Source organism: Petromyzon marinus, chromosome 62 (assembly GCF_048934315.1).
Source record: "Petromyzon marinus isolate PM22_M1 ecotype Great Lakes invasive population chromosome 62, UKy_Petmar_22M1.pri1.0, whole genome shotgun sequence".
NCBI classification, from domain to species: domain Eukaryota; kingdom Metazoa; phylum Chordata; class Hyperoartia; order Petromyzontiformes; family Petromyzontidae; genus Petromyzon; species Petromyzon marinus.
The window spans coordinates 1,892,682-1,911,974 of record NC_133728.1 but is presented as its reverse complement, the minus strand read 5'-3'; the positions used below and the strand labels follow the sequence as shown (position 1 = coordinate 1,911,974).

At 44.6% G+C, this 19,293-nt stretch overlaps 1 protein-coding gene across 3 annotated transcripts; it reads left to right on the top strand.

The window, feature by feature from the left end:
- The first annotated feature begins 1,093 nt into the window (after nt 1–1,093).
- Nucleotides 1,094–19,050, top strand: LOC116955836 (nectin-3-like). 3 transcript variants are annotated; one of them, XM_076053643.1, is made up of 10 exons: nt 1,094–1,726; nt 4,371–4,730; nt 5,652–5,951; nt 7,830–7,947; nt 8,910–10,278; nt 11,020–11,071; nt 14,114–14,262; nt 15,337–15,388; nt 16,655–16,687; nt 17,417–19,050. In XM_076053643.1, exons 1-5 carry the CDS (start codon nt 1,693–1,695, stop codon nt 9,166–9,168), a joined length of 1,071 nt encoding a protein of 356 aa, XP_075909758.1. In that variant the 5' UTR covers nt 1,094–1,692; the 3' UTR covers nt 9,169–10,278; nt 11,020–11,071; nt 14,114–14,262; nt 15,337–15,388; nt 16,655–16,687; nt 17,417–19,050. The 3 variants fall into 3 exon arrangements, with proteins under 3 accessions (XP_075909758.1, XP_075909759.1, XP_075909760.1); XM_076053644.1 differs by lacking the exons at nt 14,114–14,262; nt 15,337–15,388; XM_076053645.1 differs by lacking the exons at nt 7,830–7,947; nt 8,910–10,278; nt 11,020–11,071; ... (2 more) ...; nt 16,655–16,687; nt 17,417–19,050 and adding an exon at nt 6,625–7,823 and having other exon boundaries at nt 1,099–1,726.
- The last annotated feature ends 243 nt before the right edge of the window (nt 19,051–19,293 follow it).

The window sequence follows — 19,293 nt, the reverse complement described above, 5'->3', positions numbered from 1 at the left end:
CAATTAGTCATGAGTTCAGCACACGGGTGTTGGAGAGGAAATCCACATTTACAATTCGAATATGACGTTTCACCGGTAATTATAACCAGCCTCATCAGGCGACAGCAAGAATTGTGTTTCGACCTTAAATGGAGGGGGTAAATGTGATGTCGGAACTTATGAACCAATCAGGTGCGAAGAACAAAGGGGTGGGGTAGAGGCCGACCGAAATTCGGTTTCGGCACCGAAAGTTGGCAAATGGCCTCTTTCGGCATATTTTCGGTTTCGGCCGAAAGACAACTTTATAACATTCGGCCTGATTTCGGTTTCGGCCGAAACTGATATTGACTTTCGGTCGTCATTCGTCAACCGAAGATCTATTTTTAGAATATAACGCTAGTGCTACGTCTATCACGCTGCCTTTAATTTCCGTAAATTCCGTAATTAGTCTTGGCCAGAAAACTAGTTTTGCATAAAACCTCAACATTATCAAAATTAATTGAGTGCCCCAGTTGGCATGAGTGTTCTGCAACTGCCGACAGTTGTGTTTGGGAGGATAGTTAATATTTCTTTGGTGTCCTTTTATTCTCATGCTTATCATTCGTCCCGTCTGACCAACATAGGATTTTTCACAGCATAAATTAATCTGGTACACACCTTCTGTTGTAAGCTTCAGTACCAGATATTAGGTTTTGTATTTTTATGTACCGTGCTGAATCTCAATCGGATGTTTATTTTTTCCCACAAATATGGCGAGTTTATTAGTTACTCCCAAATTGACCAGTATTTAAAATATATATATTGTTTGATCAATTTCAACACTTGTGCTATTTGATTTCATTTTGGCATTCACTGCCCTATTGATTTTTGCATCATTGCAACCATTAAATTGCAGCATTTCTTTAACATGTTTAATCTCACTCCTCAGACTATCACCATCTGATACTTTCTTAGCCCGATATATGAGCATCTTCATGAGAGAGGATTTGCGCGTTATTTTACCATTTTGGTCATGCCCAAGCAGAAAATCCAGGAATGGGAGAGTTTTATTCACCTCCACTTTCATGGTGAACTGGATGGATGGGTTTTGCGAGTTGAGATGATTTAGGAAATTAATTAAGTGTATCTGTAAGTGTATATTTAAATCTGGTCCATGGTAAACTAAAGAACTACCGCTAAGTGGCACGACAGTTTTAGGCAAACCATTTGATAAACTTAGCCGGTTGTTTAAAAGTTAAACCCCTAAACATCAGAAGGAAACAACTTAATACTTAAGTATGGATCATCTTTACAAGCATTATCATGCCTTTCTCCCATTACAGACGGACAGAGATATGGAATTTAACACGTTCAACCTTATTTGGAGATCGTAAAACAACGAGACAAATGACAGCTGAATCTCAAATAAAAGCCACAACCCTGGAAGCGACAATTAATCAAATCGCTTAGTGTGCTTTACTGTTCCGCCCATATGTTTCTGACCACCCCCACTAGCCCAGCGCATCTCTTGAACGATGTTTTCCATGTCTCCCTAGTTAATGAGTGACGAGGGTTTATCAATTAAGGAGGCGCGTGGTTAATCACACAGTCCCAAGTCCACGGCGCTGCCATGAGTCCGAGTGAGCTCGGGTGGTGTGCGTCGTGAAAACCAGTCGACCTCCAGGCAGGCCGGATGAGTGGAAATTCAAGAACTTGGTGCTGCCCGTGTGAAATATGAAAGGGCCGTTTCGGCTATTGGTGCTTTACGGTAAGCCTGCTTTGATAAACTCACGACTCCATAGGATTTTCATTTCGCGTGGTTCTACAGTTTAGGCCCTCCAACAGATATCGGTGTTTTATTGAACTTATTGTACTGGAGTGATGGGGCTTTTTTCAGTGCTGTTCCCGAACATTGGAACGATTTGCTTTAGCTAGTAAGACAATCAGAGTCGTGAAATATATTTTAATATATTTAAGTCTGTCTTGAAATCTCACCTCTTTCAACTCGCCTGTACTCTACCGCCGAGTCCTGGCTGTTTACCCTGCAGGTTTTGTTTATTTCCTGCTTTCCATACACGGTGGTGGCGCATTGGGATTTATGGATTAAATGCGCCACTTTACAAATGTACATTATTATTACTAAGCTGTTCTAAAATAGACCCGAACTTTGTAACCTCCTTTACCGAGTTTTTATTTAAAAGCTAAATTCTGTTGTTCACATTTAATCGGCATTGTAGTGTCTATGTTATAACGTGTGCATCTGGTTAATCTATTAAAGGTGGATTGTTCCATCTCTGGACCATGACAGATGGTGGTGGCTTGGGAAGGCGTTCATCCAGAAGTGGATTTATCATAGCTGATTACGTTAAGATTTCATGGAGTGCCAAATAGTGACTGTGATGAAGCTTTATAATCAAAGTACAGTCCGTTCTCCTATGACCTGTGTTGTTTTCATTACGCGAATTGGATATAACGCAATTAATGTATTCGGGAACATTTTTTTTTCTTAAAACGCAGATGCGAATTGGATATCACGCGATTAAGTGAATGGAACTACGTCGCACGAGTAGGAATAAGTGTTCATACGACTCCCTCGGTGTAGCATCACACAAGGTGGGATGCTGCTGGATGCTTCTAGATGCTACCCAAGCGCCTCAGTCTTTGTGAGATGCCTGTTTATGCATCTCACATGTTATCACGGATTGTGCTTTACCACCTATATTATATATTACAGCGCGACTTTACCATAACGCCGTGTTCTGCAGGAACGCAACTGCTACCGCGTTATAGGAGAACACAGCTGTATTTAGGTTACACATAAATCACCCAGGTGCGAACTCAAATCCCTTCTCCCTCCCCGTAGATTACGAGGTGGATAGTCCATATTTGTAAAGGATCTTGGTTTATGACCCAGCTTTACACATTCCTAAGTGTCGCCCACTCGTAATGTGCGATGGGGCTCATCTCCTGGTTCGCTCGTTGCTGCCGCATGAAGCCAAAACTCCCATTAATTAGCATTGACCAAACATCCCAAAGCTATGGTGGTGGCTATGCACGTGCAATCCAGCACTGTGGAGTGGGCGAGGGTTGGTGGATCACAGAAACGTTGTGATGTGAAATTCGCTACCCATGGGTGTCGAGCCGACATACCGTGGCTCACTAAACTAAATTATACAACAAAACTAATTTATGTTGAACTTCTTTCGCACTGTACAAAGCCAACCGTGCTAATTGGAGGTGCGGGGGAAGCACAACAAACTAAACACAAACAGCAGTTATAAATAAATTAGTTTTCCATTTAGATTTAAAAGTGCATAGCTCCAGTGGCTTCCTAATATTGGAAGAGGGTTCCAGATGGCCACAGAAGTGCGTCTGGAATCATGTGATGCGATGTGCTGTCCGGGAGAAGGGACAACAGTGCCATGTGTGTAGGAGTTCACATACAACCTGTCTCTCGATCCACTGCTGGATGAGGCTCTTCCTACGCTTTGCGGGTCGTGATGGTTATTTGACCATACTTCACCACCCTGGTCAGTACGGGTTGGTGAAGGTGGGGGGATGTACAGGATAACAATGGATTTGCTACACTGCCCTCTGCCAACCACTGCCTACAACACCAGATTGTCATGCATGGTAAAACTATAAACGTTTTATTTTACCAGGTAAGGCCACACTGAGCGATGTAGCCCTTTTTCATAAGTGACCTGAATACAAATGAGAGCTCAACGAAGTGGACATATCACGTGGAAATTTATAGCAGGCTAATACCATAAACGCATTTTTCTAAATGAGGAAAAAAATCAGAGGACCCGAAGGTGAAATCCACGCGACCACGGGGAGAACATGCAAACTCCAAATATACTGCAAACGTCAGTGTCAGGAACGAACCCACGAGCTCCCGTATACCAGACAAGGTAGTTAACATTTTGCCATTGTGACGCCCAAAATGGCGAGATGGTGATCACCCATCCAAGCACTTATCCAGGCTCTAACCTGCTTGGCTTTTATGATTTGATAGGGTCAGGCGCATGCCGTGTTATTTGCTCAAAGGCGTATATGAGGCCATTATACTGTTTTTCAGTCATCCTAACAGTGCTATATGATATTGTGTTACTTTACAATTGCAATGCAGTCTGAAGGAAAGTTGAATAAAGGTATAAGTGTGCTCATGTCTGGGTAGAAAGGATGAGCAGATGCTACAAATTGCCAGTTTTGCACAATACAATGCTTTTACCAGATGGGCATTGCATGGTATGCAATTTTAAATGTATACTGGTACGTTTTGGGGGTCTGAAGACAACAGTCTGATGGATCGGTCGCTCGTGGGGTCTTTAGATAATAGAATTTCAGACTGCTGTGTACTTCACAACCCTATAATAATCGACTCCACTTTCTCCATTATATCCCTGCAGGTCTGGTTACTGTGGGATCCTCCCAAGTAGACGTGGAGCAGTTCGTGAATGGGAGCAGGGGGAAAGAGGTCACTCTGAGATGCATCTACACGGGGTTGGAGACCCCTGTGAGTATAACCTGGAAGAAAGGAAACGGAGACTCCTCAGTGGGTATCGCCATTGCCCTTCCCAGTAGTTACAGAATTTACAATACAAGCGACTTATTTGGGCGACTGAACTTCACAAACCTCAACTCTCAACTGATGGACGGATCCATCCGCATTGAGGACCTGCGTCTGGGGGACAAGGGAGACTTCACCTGCGCCTTTGCCACTACTGATGACCCTCAACCTGAAGCAACAATCAGCCTCACTGTGACCGGTGAGGCGTTTTTTAAAATCATACACACTAGGTTTCAGTTCCACTTTTTTCTTTAATAATGACTCCTTTTCCTGCAAGCGTATTTGTAGCTCTCAGGAAAAGCTTCGTGAAACGTTCCCTTGTTCTGACGACGCTGTTCTAAACAAAACCTTAATAAAGTCCAAGTCTGTCCTTGCTCATACGAGCATAACGATGGTAACAGTGGTAGAACCCTAAGCATGTGGGCTATCACCACCCCCAGCCCCTCACTCAAGACTCTGGCAGCTGGTACAGGACAGTCCTCGCTTAACGCATGGTGGTGTTCACACTATAACGCGTTTTCATGCTGTGGTTCGGCTGCCTGAACCACAACCAGAAGGTTGCTTGTTCAAATCCAGATTGGAAGTCGATTCGGCCTACTAGAGATAGGCTATCGCCATAGGAATGGAAAATGTCCACTACTGGCAAAGGATGCCATTCAAGTTGAGCAAAGCCCCACATTCATTGGAGCTGGGAGACCGTTTCACCCTTCATAGACTCACAACCCTTCCCACTCTTCATAGAGGCCACTGGGTCCACCAACTTCCCATAGAAGTCCTCCACTGTTGGCCATCATCATCATCATTATATGCGGCTGATGAATCCATGTCATTCCTCTACATTCCAGTGCCTCCTACTCCACTCCAACAGTCCACATTTTTCTCGGTAATCCTATGATTCCTGCTCACTTCCACGAGTGTTGCCATTGCTTTGCTAAAGTCCCGTTTGGTGGCACGGCGAATATAACCGTCATCCCTTCTTGTTCGAGAACAGTCCATGGAAGCAGATAACAGAGCGACCTCTGAGCGTCCTTTAAGTGACCTCTGCACCACACAGTATAGGGCAGCACTTAACTATGTAACCGTCTCTGTCTCTCCGCGTCTCCGTGTCTCTGTGCCCAAGTTACCCCGAAGGTCTCCTCGGAGTTGAACCCATCCCAGTTGATAGACGGCATGGGGCTGGTGACTGTGGCCACGTGCGTCGCTCAGGAAGGAAAACCCGCAGCCTCCATCACCTGGAGTGGCCTCAATCAGGGCAGCTCAAATGAGACCACGAAGGAGGAGCCAGACAGTACGGTGACGGTGAGGAGCCGCTACTGGCTGGAGCCCACATATGAGAGCCACGGGCAGACGCTCACCTGCAGAGTGGAGCACCCGGCCCTCGAGTCTCCAGTGGAGTTCCCTACCACCCTCAACATCTACTGTGAGTAGTGGACATGATAAAAAAAAAGTCAGAAAGTCCGGTTGTCACGATGTTTAAATGAGCTTGGATTGGTGGTCATCTCCATAGGCAGCCATGAGTCCATTTTAAACATTCCACGTTGTTAATATAGATTGAAAAATAATTTATTTAGAAATGCTTTTGTGTTTAGTTTGTTGTCCTTCCCTCGCACCTCCAATAATCACGGTTTGCTACATATGGTGCGAAAGACGTTCAACTTACATGAATACATCGTGCAAGAGTAACAATGCCCATTATTTACCCAGAAATGTCTCTTTGAGTCTTAGGTGTCTATATAGGGAAGGCCCTGAGCAGGAATGTTTGGCTATTTCCCATTGTCAGTGTTTGGCTTTGTGTGGGAGGAAATTGGAGTACCCGAGGAATATCCACACATACAAGGGGATAATGCTCAAAGTTCCACACAGATAGATTCAGTAATCCATCTGTCCATCGGTCTTTCTGTACTGTTGGGGCGTGGCATCTCTGGCTAAGGTGATCCATAATATAGTTTTTAAGAATCAGTTTGTGTCTCCCACAGTTATTGTGACCCTTCTTAGAGATCAGGCTACTTTGAGTGACCTCTGCTCCATACATTAGAGGGCAGCACTTAACTGTTATTTAACCGTCTCTGTGTCTCTGTCTCTCTGTGCCCCAGTTCCCCCGAACGTCTCCCTGGAGTTGAACCCATCCCAGTTGGTCGAGGGCATGGGGCTGGTGTCCGTGGCCACGCTTAGATTGGTGGTCATCTCCATTGGCATCCCTGAGTCAATTCTAGACATTCCACGTTGTTATTATAGATTGAAAACTAATTGATTTCGAATAGATCTTTGTGTTTAGTCTGTTGTCTTTTCCTCCGCATCTCAGAATTGCACGGTTGGCTATGTACGGTGAGAAATAAGTTAAACATACATACGTACATCATGCAAGAGTAAAAATGACCATCATAATGTTGGAGAGTAACACCGTGATGAGTGCACTGCACCATGACTGCCCCCTGCCCTCAGAACTTTGGGACGTGAGGTGTTCGCTGAAGAAAAAAACGTGGATACATTGGTGTAATGATGTAACGCCTTGTAGCAGTGGATAACCCCCTGGCTACGTTTTTGTGAAATATACAGTTGCCTCTGATAAGAGTTAATCAAAATTAGTTTCTTTTTTTGTCCTGAATATCCCTCAATTGATTTTTCGCCACTTTTATAACCGAAGTTTGCTCGTGAATGCGACCAGGGCAATGTGTATGGACTTGTGCAGTAACCCGCATTGCCACTAGGTATCAAGGGGCAGTACAGCGTTACCTCTGTGTACATAACGGTTGGGGTCAGACGAGGTGAAGTGGATCATAGCCACAGTTTGGTAAGAACCAATCAGACAGTTCCACGTGGGAATGTGGGATTGGTTACACCTGACCACAAACGGGTATAAGAAGGGTGACCGCGCAGAGCGCGGGGAGTTCTCTCCCTACACGAAGACCGAAGCCCGGGCTGAAGATAGCCAGGACCCTGGACCCAGCCTTCCAGCCCTTCTGAGGGGTAAGGCTCGGTGCATCCAGTGGCCAAGACCCGCCGGGCCAGCGGTTGGTCAGATAGCCTCCCCTAGGTCCCAGCCGGAGGACTCTAGGATAGCGGTAGACGTGTAAGTCCCGCCAAGATAGGAGGCTGTACCTCCTTAGGATAGGAAGAGACCTGTGTGTAGGTCACGCTAAGTCCGGAGGCTGTACCTTCTTAGGGTATCGGGTGAGGGGACCGTATACCCCTCTGTGTGTTAAGGACTGTGTAAAGAGAAGTATTACAATAAACAGAGTGTGCCTCATAAGAAGTTTATTCGTCATTATAAACACTACACATGTGCCTCCATTCGCAGACAAACCAAGTGTGAGTATCGCTAGCTATGATGGTGATTGGTACGTGGATAAGGAAGCAGCCTCGTTGACTTGTGAAGCAGACGCGAACCCTAACATCACGCACCACCTGTGGGACAGGTAAGGGACCACAAGAAACTGTCAATACAGCTACCTCTTGTTTTATGGCACGTAATGCAAAATCGGTTGGAGTTAAGGACAGAGCAGACTATCGAATCTCATTCTCACGTCCACATATTTCACCGGTTACCATACATATTAAATTTACAATACCACCATACATGTATTAAAGATAGTGACATCCTATTTAAAGAAATAATATGAAGTGAAACAAAAAATATGTTAACACGTAGTGAGATGTTTTAATGTGGCAGCATAACTGGGGCTCGTGAAGGGGCGAGAATTGGTGGGGTTACTGGAGAGAGAGGGAGGGGTCGTCTTCATCGGATGGTGACGGTGGTAGAGATGGTGGCACTTTTGAATGTGCGCACAAAGTCCACGTGGACAAGATCTTCAAAATGGCGCTTGAGAATGAGATGCTAATGCTGCTGCCCACACTTGTGCTTGTTGTCAAACTGCTGCACCTTAGGCAGCATTGCTACTGAACTTTGTTGCCTGACTAACGATGAGCTTGGAGCATGTTCCGTAAACTATGGCCAACGCGGTAGAGCACGTCATTTCAATGATAGTGCGTGCAAATCCAAAATAAGTGTAAATTAATCAAACATGGTATTTTGCATTCGCGTTACATAAACACTTGTAAAAAGTGAGGCGACTTTAGTTGCCATTGTTACAGCTCTTTCTCAAACGACGACTAGATGTAGGTCCCCTCCCCCATTCCGTGGCTGTTATGCAACATGTTTTGCCATACTGCTAGATTGAAAACTAATTTCTTTAGAACTGCTTGTGCTTATTTTGTTCTCCTTGTCCCGCACCTCAGAATACCACGGTTGGCTACATGCGTTCCAAAAGAAGTTCAACATACATACATCTAATTAAATTTATCCGCAGTTTCTGCAGCAGTGTAATCACACGATACTGACTGTGTGTCGCGCTCCGTGTTGTGGTGTGATTGCTCGTAGACAAGACGGCTTTCTGCCCAACGGGACGGTTGTGAGAGGCAACTCTCTGTCCTTTGAGCGGCCGCTAGTGGAGTCAGACTCTGGGTCGTTTTCCTGCTGGGCCAATAACTCTGTGGGCTGGGGCGAGGCGGTGGTTATCATTACCATCCGGCCAGGTATAACTACGGCTGCTACAACCATCGCTACTACAACAACTATATCCACTATGCCTGTGGCAGCCACTACACCAGGTACATCAGCAGCTGCTTTCCTTTGTTGACATCCCACCAGCCCCCCATAGGTTTGTTTTTCCTTTGGTGTGAAGTCTGTAAATCATGAGAACACATTAAACGCATTTGGGCAGGCCAGAAAAGCAAATAGATTTAACAAAACAAAAACACACAAAGCTCTGGTTGCGTGTATTCTCAAAAGTGTGGTCTCTGACAAAATGGCTGCAGTTATTTTGAACTGGTGGTTTTGCATCAGGCAGAGATAACTTTTATACATGTGTAGTGTGTTACTCACACCGACACGTTGTAACAAGTCAGCTGCTTACACTTTATTCACCTATTCTTGCACCAGTTGTAGGCACTCTGTTCACTATATATCCGGTCACTTATGTTTAACTTCTCCCCACTCTTGTCTACCTTCCACATCACTCATGTTGCACTCAGCAGCGTCTCTTTAGCTCTTGTCAGGCCGGCGCCTGTCGGCCCATCAATCAACCCTTATCTCCCGTCTCCCTGGCAACACCTCCGGTCTCAACGTGCACAACCAGTCGACCCCGTTGCACCTGCTTCGTCCCTTAACAACTGGCGGTTTGTCTGTGCAACTCTCAGTTGCCCTCGGTTAACTGTGCACACCGCGTATTTCACTCCTCTACACGTGTAATGACAGGGTGACACCTGCCGGCCTGTCAGGGTAATTATGGTTATAGCTGCATTACATAATGCCTTATTATGAAGGGGCGTATCCGGGGTAAAGTTTAGGGGCAGTGTCAGTGGGTATTCGCTTGGCAACGTCACGTGCGGTGAGGTAAAGTGTGGGTACTCCCCACCTCTCCACCAAGACGTCTCACTGGCGCAGAAAAGTAAGCCAACATACCCATCAGGAGGGGCTCTCAAATGGAGGGGGCAGACGCTTCCACCAGCAGTGGCGTGGGTGAGCAAATTGCATGGCTGTACTGTTACCCAATTTAATATCTAGGTAAGATTAAAAATGACCCGCAGATGTGTTTGTCTTTTGTAGGTGGTGGTGGTAATGGTGGTGGTGGCGGCGATATAGAGCCCTGGGTCATAGCTGTCGCTGTCATTGTGCCACTTTTGGTTTTGGCTGCAGTGGCTGGATCCGTTTTCTTCTTCTGCTTGAAGAAGAAGGGGATTCAAGCAACGTGAGTTCCCAATGATTGATTTAGATCAAGGTGATGAGTGTGTTCCTGCTCATGGACAAGAGGGGTTGGTTGGACCAGTGTTGCCAATTCCTTGAAGCAGAATGTAGCAAAAAATACAGGATGGTCGCCAGAGCAGTGTTGCCACCTATTTATTGTATTTTACCAGGTAAGGCCCAATGAGCTATATAGTTGTTTTTCAGAAGCAACCTGGCTATCACAAATAAAGTGGCATGTTATGTGGACAGCAGCTAAATATGCTAAACGCGTGATGTTGATTCTAAATAAAGAGGGGAAAAAAACAGAGGTCCCAGAAAAAATGCACGTGACCACTGGGAGAGAGACACCGTAAACTCCAAATATACAGCAGGTTTCAGGGTCGGGATTGAATCCACGACCTCCTGGTATTCAGGTCAAAAAGGTTCCTAAAGTTAACAAAAACAAACGGAGACTTTTCATGGGAAGAAGAGTTTACAATATCAGAAAATACATCAATGTTGACCTCTACAGCCATTGCTGCACAGCCATCAATGGTGCTATGGGCGGCAATGTGTCCCAGCGGGTAGCGCATTTGCCCCCTGCTGTTGCAGAGGTTCCACGGTTCGAATCCAGCAGCGGCCCTTTTTTACATACCGAGGCAGGTGTAGGTGTATTAACCGTGACGAAACCGTGCGCCGCCAAGATTCACCGTGGACAGCACGGCTCGGGATTTTGTTGTTATCAATGTCTAACGTTTGTCTGCAGGAGCACGAGACGACATGGCAGAGACGCTTCAGAAAGTTCCACACACCGACCGGTAAGCGGCGTCCATGCTCGACACAAACGACGATGAGCCGGAGTGATTCCCAGTCACGGCGATTCCCACCCGGACTGAATCCCAGCTGCAGCGATTAACAACCGGAGTGATTCCCAGCTGCAGCAATTCTCAGACGCGGGAAAAGGAGAGTCGAAGTGTCGCGATGCTCGCCGCCCTTTTTTACAGCCCTGCTGGAAATTCAAGACTATGAAACTAAATTTTGATTTAAAGCTTTCGTGACTGCAGGGATTCATATTCTTGGTTCTTTCGGTAAATTCACATAGATTGCTTGTGTTGCAGTCGAAACGTCGTGAGAATTTTATTGTTGTAATAGGTTTTTACCCTTTTAGCTGGCACGAAAAAAACTGACACCTTTATACAAGGGATCATGTTTGCAATAACCACAACACAAGCAGTCAAAAATGCAAATAAAAAGAAACAACTCTGATAATGATATGCACTGTCCTTGAATTTAATTGGTCCACACCCGAGACGGCTTTTCTTATAGCCTAGTCTCCACTGGTGTTGGACCAGATGACACCATAAGGCATACAACTCATCGTCGCTCCGTCCTCGTTTTTGACGCCAAGCAACAAGGCAAATTCCACTCTACTCAATGGAATACAACTCAGACCTGTGCTTTGTTACTACAGATTAAGAATGGCTTAGCCTTTGCCCACCACGTGCAAAGTTCTGCCTTGGTTCCCACACAGCCAGCACAAGTCCGTGATCATCCATGTTGGCGACGAAATCCGAGTAATAACCAATCACACTAAGACTCTGCTGGAACTTCGGATTGGCAAAATGGCCTGGTTTTATGGCTGCTGTGGAAAATTATATCCACCACATCTTACTAACCCTGAAAGTTTTGAGCAGTTCATCATGCTCGTGAAGAAAGCCGCCAGAGATGCGATTCCGCAGGGATATTGGAGGTCCTACACTACCGGATGGACTGCGGAAAGTGGAAACCTTCTCCGAGAACATCAAAGTGCGAGTGACCCAGAGATTGTAACAGTCCTTCTGGAGTGGCTAGATTCTGCCAGACGAGCAAAGTGGGCAGCGTTAATAAAGTCTTTTGACTTCACGCACTCCAGCCGCAGAGAATGAGGGTTACTGTGGAAGCTCGGAGCGCCACCTGGACTCCTAAGGAAACAGCTAATGGGATAGCTGTGCGCTTCTCGACAATGCAAAAACAATCGAAAGTCAAATACAAGAATGCGCTGTAAAACAAGCCACAACAGATATACTCTCCACCAGTGACCAAAACTCTCCAGTGTCTGCAGCTGTACTTCCAGAAGAAATAGATGCCGCACTAGCGGCGGGTAAAGCCACAGGAAAAGATGGTATTTACCCGGAATTCCTAAAATATCTCAGCAGCAAATGAAGAACCTGGCCGGTGAAACTTAAAAAAAAAAAAATCGCCACCAGCAGGCTACCAAGACTTTGGAGAAAAGCAAAAGTCATTGTTCTACTTAATCAAGGAAAACCTGATGATGACCCGCACAACTACAGGCCACTCTCTCTTTTTTATACACCAACGACATGCCGGTCACATTAAGCAGCAAGTTCATTTACGCTGATGATCTAGAACTGGCTAGCCAAGCAAAGCCATTCAAGATATCTTGAACACTGACCTAAAGAAATTGGAATATTATTTATATTCCTGGCAACTTAAGCCAAAACCAAACAGGACACCATCCTCAGCATTCCATCTCAGCAACGCGGAGGCAAATGGTACACTGAAGATCGAGTTTTGTGCTAAGATCATCCCCCGTGATGCACTCCCAATATACCTTGGTGTGGTGCTCGATCATTCTCACTTTCAGGAGACACATTAAGCAGTGGAACAACAAGATAAAACCGGCACGAACATCATCCATAAACTGTTAGGAAATAGGTTGGGGCTGTGATGCACGAACACCATGAACTGAGATTAGGAAGCCACTGGGAGCTATGACACCTGTAAATAATCTAGATTGACAAACTCATTTCTTTGGGACTTTTTTTTCCATGTACTTTGTTGTCCTTCCCTCGCACCTCCGATTAGCATGGTTGGCTATGTATGGTGCGAAAGAAGTTCAACATACATACATGAATAAGTACCTGCAAATATGTTCTGGTGACATTCAATCAGTATACTTGACGAGCATAACTCAAACGTACACCACCACCTTCATCATAAACGTTTCCTTTCCTATAGTTGTTTAACATTTGTAAGGTTTGAGGGTTGCCGAGAAGAAAATCCTATTCAGGAATAAATAAATAGGCATCTACTTATCCAATTTAACAGCTCCGTATGAGTTCAAATAGCACGCTTGACTGTAAACTAACTAAAATTTGTATTACCAGGTAAGGCCCACTGAGCTTTTTAGCTTTTTTCAGCTCAAAGAAGTGACTTATCATCATTGCGTAAATTATAGCAGCCAAATACTCTAAACGCACTTTTATGACTGTGGAGGGAAAAAGCAGAGAACTCGGAGAAAAATCCATGCAAACTCCAAATACACAGTAGGTGTGAGGATCCAGATCAAACCCATGACCTCCTGTATACCAGGCGAGGTAGTTAACATCTCACCAACGCAAATGCTAAACTCTCATTGGATAGGAAATGTCAGAGGGGGGAGGAGCTGACTTAGAGCATGCCCAATGGAATTTGAAGGTGGAGAACGCTCAAATCGGATTGGTTGTCAGGGAAGACTGAATGGATTTTTTTTGGGCGTACGGTTGGTGACCGTCTTAGAGGAGATTAATGGGATCAAATGATTGGCCTACGCCAGAGATGGACTCCTTCATGGTGTCGTCTCACCAGTGTTAGGCCAGAGAACGCAAAAAGGCGAAATGGCACGAAGGAATGCCAATATCAAAGTATCAATAAGCTCGGGTTCAACAGTTATAGATAGGTACAACAAATGTTTATTGTACAAAAGCAGATTTCATCCGTCGCATCGAAGTGAATCAACATCGTTGGGAAAGAATGGTTAACATTTTAAACTATGTTTTCCTTTTAATGCTGACCCTTCTAACCCCACCCCCCATGCCTAGTTTCAGCAGCAGCAACATCAGCAGCAGGACGACCATCATCAGTACGAATACATCGACGGGAAATTCCCATCCCACAATCTGGAGTCACAACAGCCACCCCCTGGCAGTGCCGAATTCTACAATGCGCATGCAAAAACCACTTCCAACTGGTATGTACAAGCATTCCAAACAGTGTTATGTCGATTGAAATATCAGACTTTTATCTATGATAGAGGTTTTTTTAGGGTTATATTTAGCATAAATATAAATGTGTCGTTAAACCCGCCACCAACGACACAGACAATTAGGTAAGGTTTGTCACGTAAACAAAACATGCCAATTCGTTACTAGTTCGGCACTAATCGGTTGTGTGTTAGAGAATAAACCCACTACAACATTGACAATTCGAGTACCGTTTTGCTGGTAATTACAACAACAACCAGCATCATCAGGGGACAGTCAGAGTTGCGGAGAAATCCTGTTATGGGTTTACTCTGATCTATTATTGTTATTATTATTTTTTTATTTTACGTTTTCTTTTTTAAGAGGCACAGTAGATCCAACAGAAAGGGGCTTCTGAGTGCAATACAAATAAAAACAATCTCTAAGTTTATCTTAACGTATGGCGAAGTGAGTAGGTTTTTAGCATAGACGGAGTTTGACTTTTATATTTAGGGGGAGAGGTGGACAGGGTTTCGCTTTGTCCCCCACATTAGGAATTGTGGCTACATGTAATTTTTTTTAATCTTAATTGTAAACTACTGAAAATAAATGTATAAAGGTATCCAGTTTGGCGCGGGGGGGGGGTTGGCATTTCCCCACCCCCCATTCCACCTTGTTATAGTTTTCTATATCTAAATTGGAAATAATCTCAGCGATTAGGAGCAGTTTCTTCGAGCAAGGGAGAGTTCCAAATCTTGTGGGCTCACAAAGAAGCGAAGCGTGGGCGCTTTGCTTAGATATTTTTTTTAACCTACAGCATTTTAATTGTTGAAGTGGTATGTAGTGTATAATGTACCATATTTTATATTTGACACTGAAATCAAGCAAAACTACATTTTTGTCATGCGCACGGTGCTGATGGCCAGACTGGTTCCAGCCTTTGGAGCGGTTTTGCCGGGTTCGCTGGATCGGCCCAGGGACCACCTGATAATGTTGGAAGCCGGATAACTAATGATCAATTACTTAAAGGTTTTCCTTTTTTGTGCATTAATCTGCGAAAAAAATATATCAACTATTTTTAGGAACAACCACAGAGAACATCTGTATGAGAACAACCTGAATTCTACTGAATCGGTGGGTGAATTTATAAGCTAAACTTACTACCTGCCTCGGCCATGAACAGTGTCTGAGCAATGTGATATCCATGTGTGTGTTCGTACATACAGTAGACTCGATTATTCGCGTGTGGTTTATCTGATTTGCGGATTAACCACGCCCCTGAGATTTTGACGTAAATTAACGCGTGGATTTTCCATTAATACCTACATTAATAATCTAAAAACCAGTTAAACATTGTCATTCTTGGAAATGTTTATTACATTTCACGTGCTTAGACTGAACAAAAATATCTGCTCTGAGTAATCCTAAATTCATGTAATCACACCAACACTACAGTAGTTGCATATCTTTACAACAGTGGGTGGAGTTTGATTGATGTTGATAGGCGTGGTTCTGATGTCACTTAGTGGGTCAAGTCTTCTGCTTGGTGGGAGCAGGAAAGTGTTATTACTGAGCACGCGCATCGATCGGGTCGATATTCCTTCTTAAATTAAAGAGTATTTTCTTAACTTTACCTATATTACTTGATTTTAGCATTGAGATCCGCCGAAAATTGTATATATTTTTTGGATTAACCGCGATTTAAAATTATCGGCGGCCATCTACTGAACACACTCCTATAGTGTGGCGGTTAGCGCGCTACTCTATGAACCCGACTATCCGATTCCCGCTCGCGGTGAACACCGGTAATGATTATCTGTACCAGTCCTTGGCCTCCTCTATGTTTACTCGGCGTCAAATGAGTACCTGGTGCAGTGATGTGTGAACATCACCGCTAGGGAGTAAAAGGCGGCCGAGTGTGGTGCTGGCCACCCATCCGCTCGTGTGCTGTGCTGGCCTTCATAGGTGCTGCTCGCTAACAGCACTTGCTACAACAATCTGGGAAGCCCACACGGGGGAATCTTTGTCCTTATGCATGCATAAAAATGCCCTGTTTAGTAATCATAGACTGCCATGGAGAGAACTGTAAAGTGAGCATCTATTTGGGATGAGGTGCAAGTGGTGATTAGCACCACAATCAGCTCCCCAGTGGTAAAATAGAAATATGCACTCATTTATTTTATGGCAGCGTTGACCTAGGGGAGGTCCAGGACAGTTTCAGATTTCACCGCGAACAATTGAACCATGGCCAAACAGATTTCAGTGCTGCAAACCATTTGCACCACCGGCACAGACACACACGGAGAAAATAATAATCCACTCTTAACATTTGAGTAATTTGTACCGACATTCAACATCTAATTGCGTGCGTTTTGCCACCTAATACCTACGCCATTGCAGAACCCACAAAACCAAGAGGGCGTTCACTACCAGGTAAGCCTCACGCTAAGTAAGGATGCCTTCATTGAATATTCTTTCGTTCATTCGTGTCTCAATCCATTTGTCCTGGTGAGGGTCCCGTAGGCAGCGTGTTAAGTAAGGTTGGTCCAGTCCTCCATTTCCCTGGTGACAGACTCGAGCACTACATTACTATACACTACTACACTATACACTACACTATAGAATACTATACACTACACTACTATACATCACCATACACTACTCCACTATACACTACTATACATTACTATACACTACGACACTATACACTAACATACACGACTACACATTACAAAACACTACTACACTATACACTAATATACACTACTATAAACAGCATCTAGCTCTTCCTGGATAATTCCCAGGTGTTCCCAGGCCAGCCGAGCGACATCTCGCCAGAGTGTCCTGGGCCGGCCTCGGGGTCTTTGCCCAGTGAATACACTATGTAACACGATTTTTGTCCCGAGTAGTAAGTGTTATTTTTTAATTGCTCATGCCTAAAAAGTATAGAAAATTTATATTATTCCCCACAAACTTTGCTTTTGTGGGGAAGAATAGCCATGCTTCGGGACCAACCAATGGAGAAGAGTAGTACCATGCCACCCACATTTGAGCTGGGAGAAAATGGAACTTGATTTCAGTACGAAATTGTACATTATACCTGTAGCGATGAACTCAAATTAATCAACAAAAATGCAATTATCTTTCCTTTTCATTTCACAGCCTCTGAAGCCGTCCACAGAGAAAACTTACGATAAATTACACCATCCCACATACGAGAATGTATGAGACTGAGCACTTTCAGCACATTGCACTAAAACAACACGGTTAAAACCAATGTACACGAGTTAATTAGGAGTTTAATTTATTCGAGAATTGTGACGTGCCCACGTAATAAGCACTTTGGAGGTGGAGTTGGTGCATACAATAGGATCATGTTCGGTGATGGTTTTATCTTTAAGTCGTCCAAAGTGAGGTACAGGGGAAGGACAATAAAATAAAAACACGAAAAGCAGTCCTATAGAAATGCGTTTTAAATCTAGGCTTATCCGTGTGGACTTTGGGCATGGATCTCCTTGTGTACGCGGTGGGTTTATTCTGGCTCTCCAATTTATTGCCCATATCATGAAGATAAAATGTACTCAAATTTGCTAAACATCTGAAGCAGAACTATGCGAGCATCATTTGTAAGCAGTTTGAGATGCAGGTAGACCAGCACAGCGCGTGTTACAACTTTAATGACTCTCGGACAACACGAACTGTAGAGGGTTGCTTTAGTTCGCTTCACGCGGATTACTTGGTCAGGGATGAAACGCGAGTGGCGACGAGGCGAAGACAGCGTAGACGCGACGAAAGCGACGAAAGTGATGACGCAAAGACAGCGACGATGCGAAGACAGTGACGGCGTGAAGACAGTCGACCCCGCTCCAACGGCAGCCCCGAACCTCGCCTATCTCCCCTTTTTATCCAAGGCGTGGCCCTCACTCCGCCCTCGGCAACAACCCCATTCTCGACCACTCTAGAACTTCCCAGATGGTTCCCTTCTTCTCATAACTCCCCTATGTTAATATTCACCCCTGTAATTACTCCCTGTAGCACACATACACACACAGACATGTAATTATCGGTGATCAGTTGTAATTGAGTCTGTATTGAAAACTCACTTCTTCAAACTGGCCTCCACCCGCTAATTTTGTTTTTATTTCCTCCTTTCCATACATAGCCAAATTGGGATATGTATACAGATTAAATGCGTCTTGTAAATGTAACTATTTATCATTATTATTAACTGAACAATACATGATATAGGTCCTGGGCTTGGCCAGTTCCGAGTCGAGTTGCGAGTGATGGAGGACGGTGCAGGGTTGGATTGTAGATCCCCGATATTCTGCTTTTTAAATAAAAATAAAACATTTGTATCGGCATCTATGCCACTGATGTGCTCCAGATGTTTTATACATATGTAATAACCGAGATAACAGACCGCTTACCTGACACAAGCGTACGGTCAGACAAACAATCAGAAAGTAGTCCAAGGCCTCCCATTGGTGCAAAGACGCCTTCACAGTGATTGGTCGGGAGCAAAAATTGAAAGGGATTGGAGGAAAGATTTTAAAGGAAAAAAAGCGGGAAGCAAGGGTAGACTGCAGAAGAACAGTTGAGAACCTTTGGTGGGGAAGGGTCAGGATTGGCCGAAGGGAGTGGGGTGGTTGAAGCTTCCAGAGAGGGGGGCTTGGGAGGTATAAAAGGAGACAGCACAAGGAGAGGGAACGTTGGAAAGAACACGGAGCTCGTCTCATGAACCAAGCCTGGCCATCGTTCGTGCTGTGTCTGAATAAAAGGCTCTTAAGAAGTCACCACGTGTGTTGGCGTCACTACACATGTCCAATGAACCAACAAAACAATTGATTCGTGTTTTCTGAAAATGTTATGCTTGCCAGTTGGTATAGCTATTTTATCATCCACTCCCTCGTGTGCCACAGTGCCGGCTTTCATAGGTGCTAGCTAAGAGCACTTGCACCAACAGTCTGTTCAGGCTATACGGGGGATACTCTTTGGATCTATTCGGTAAAGTCACGTTGGTAAAAAAAATAAAACAA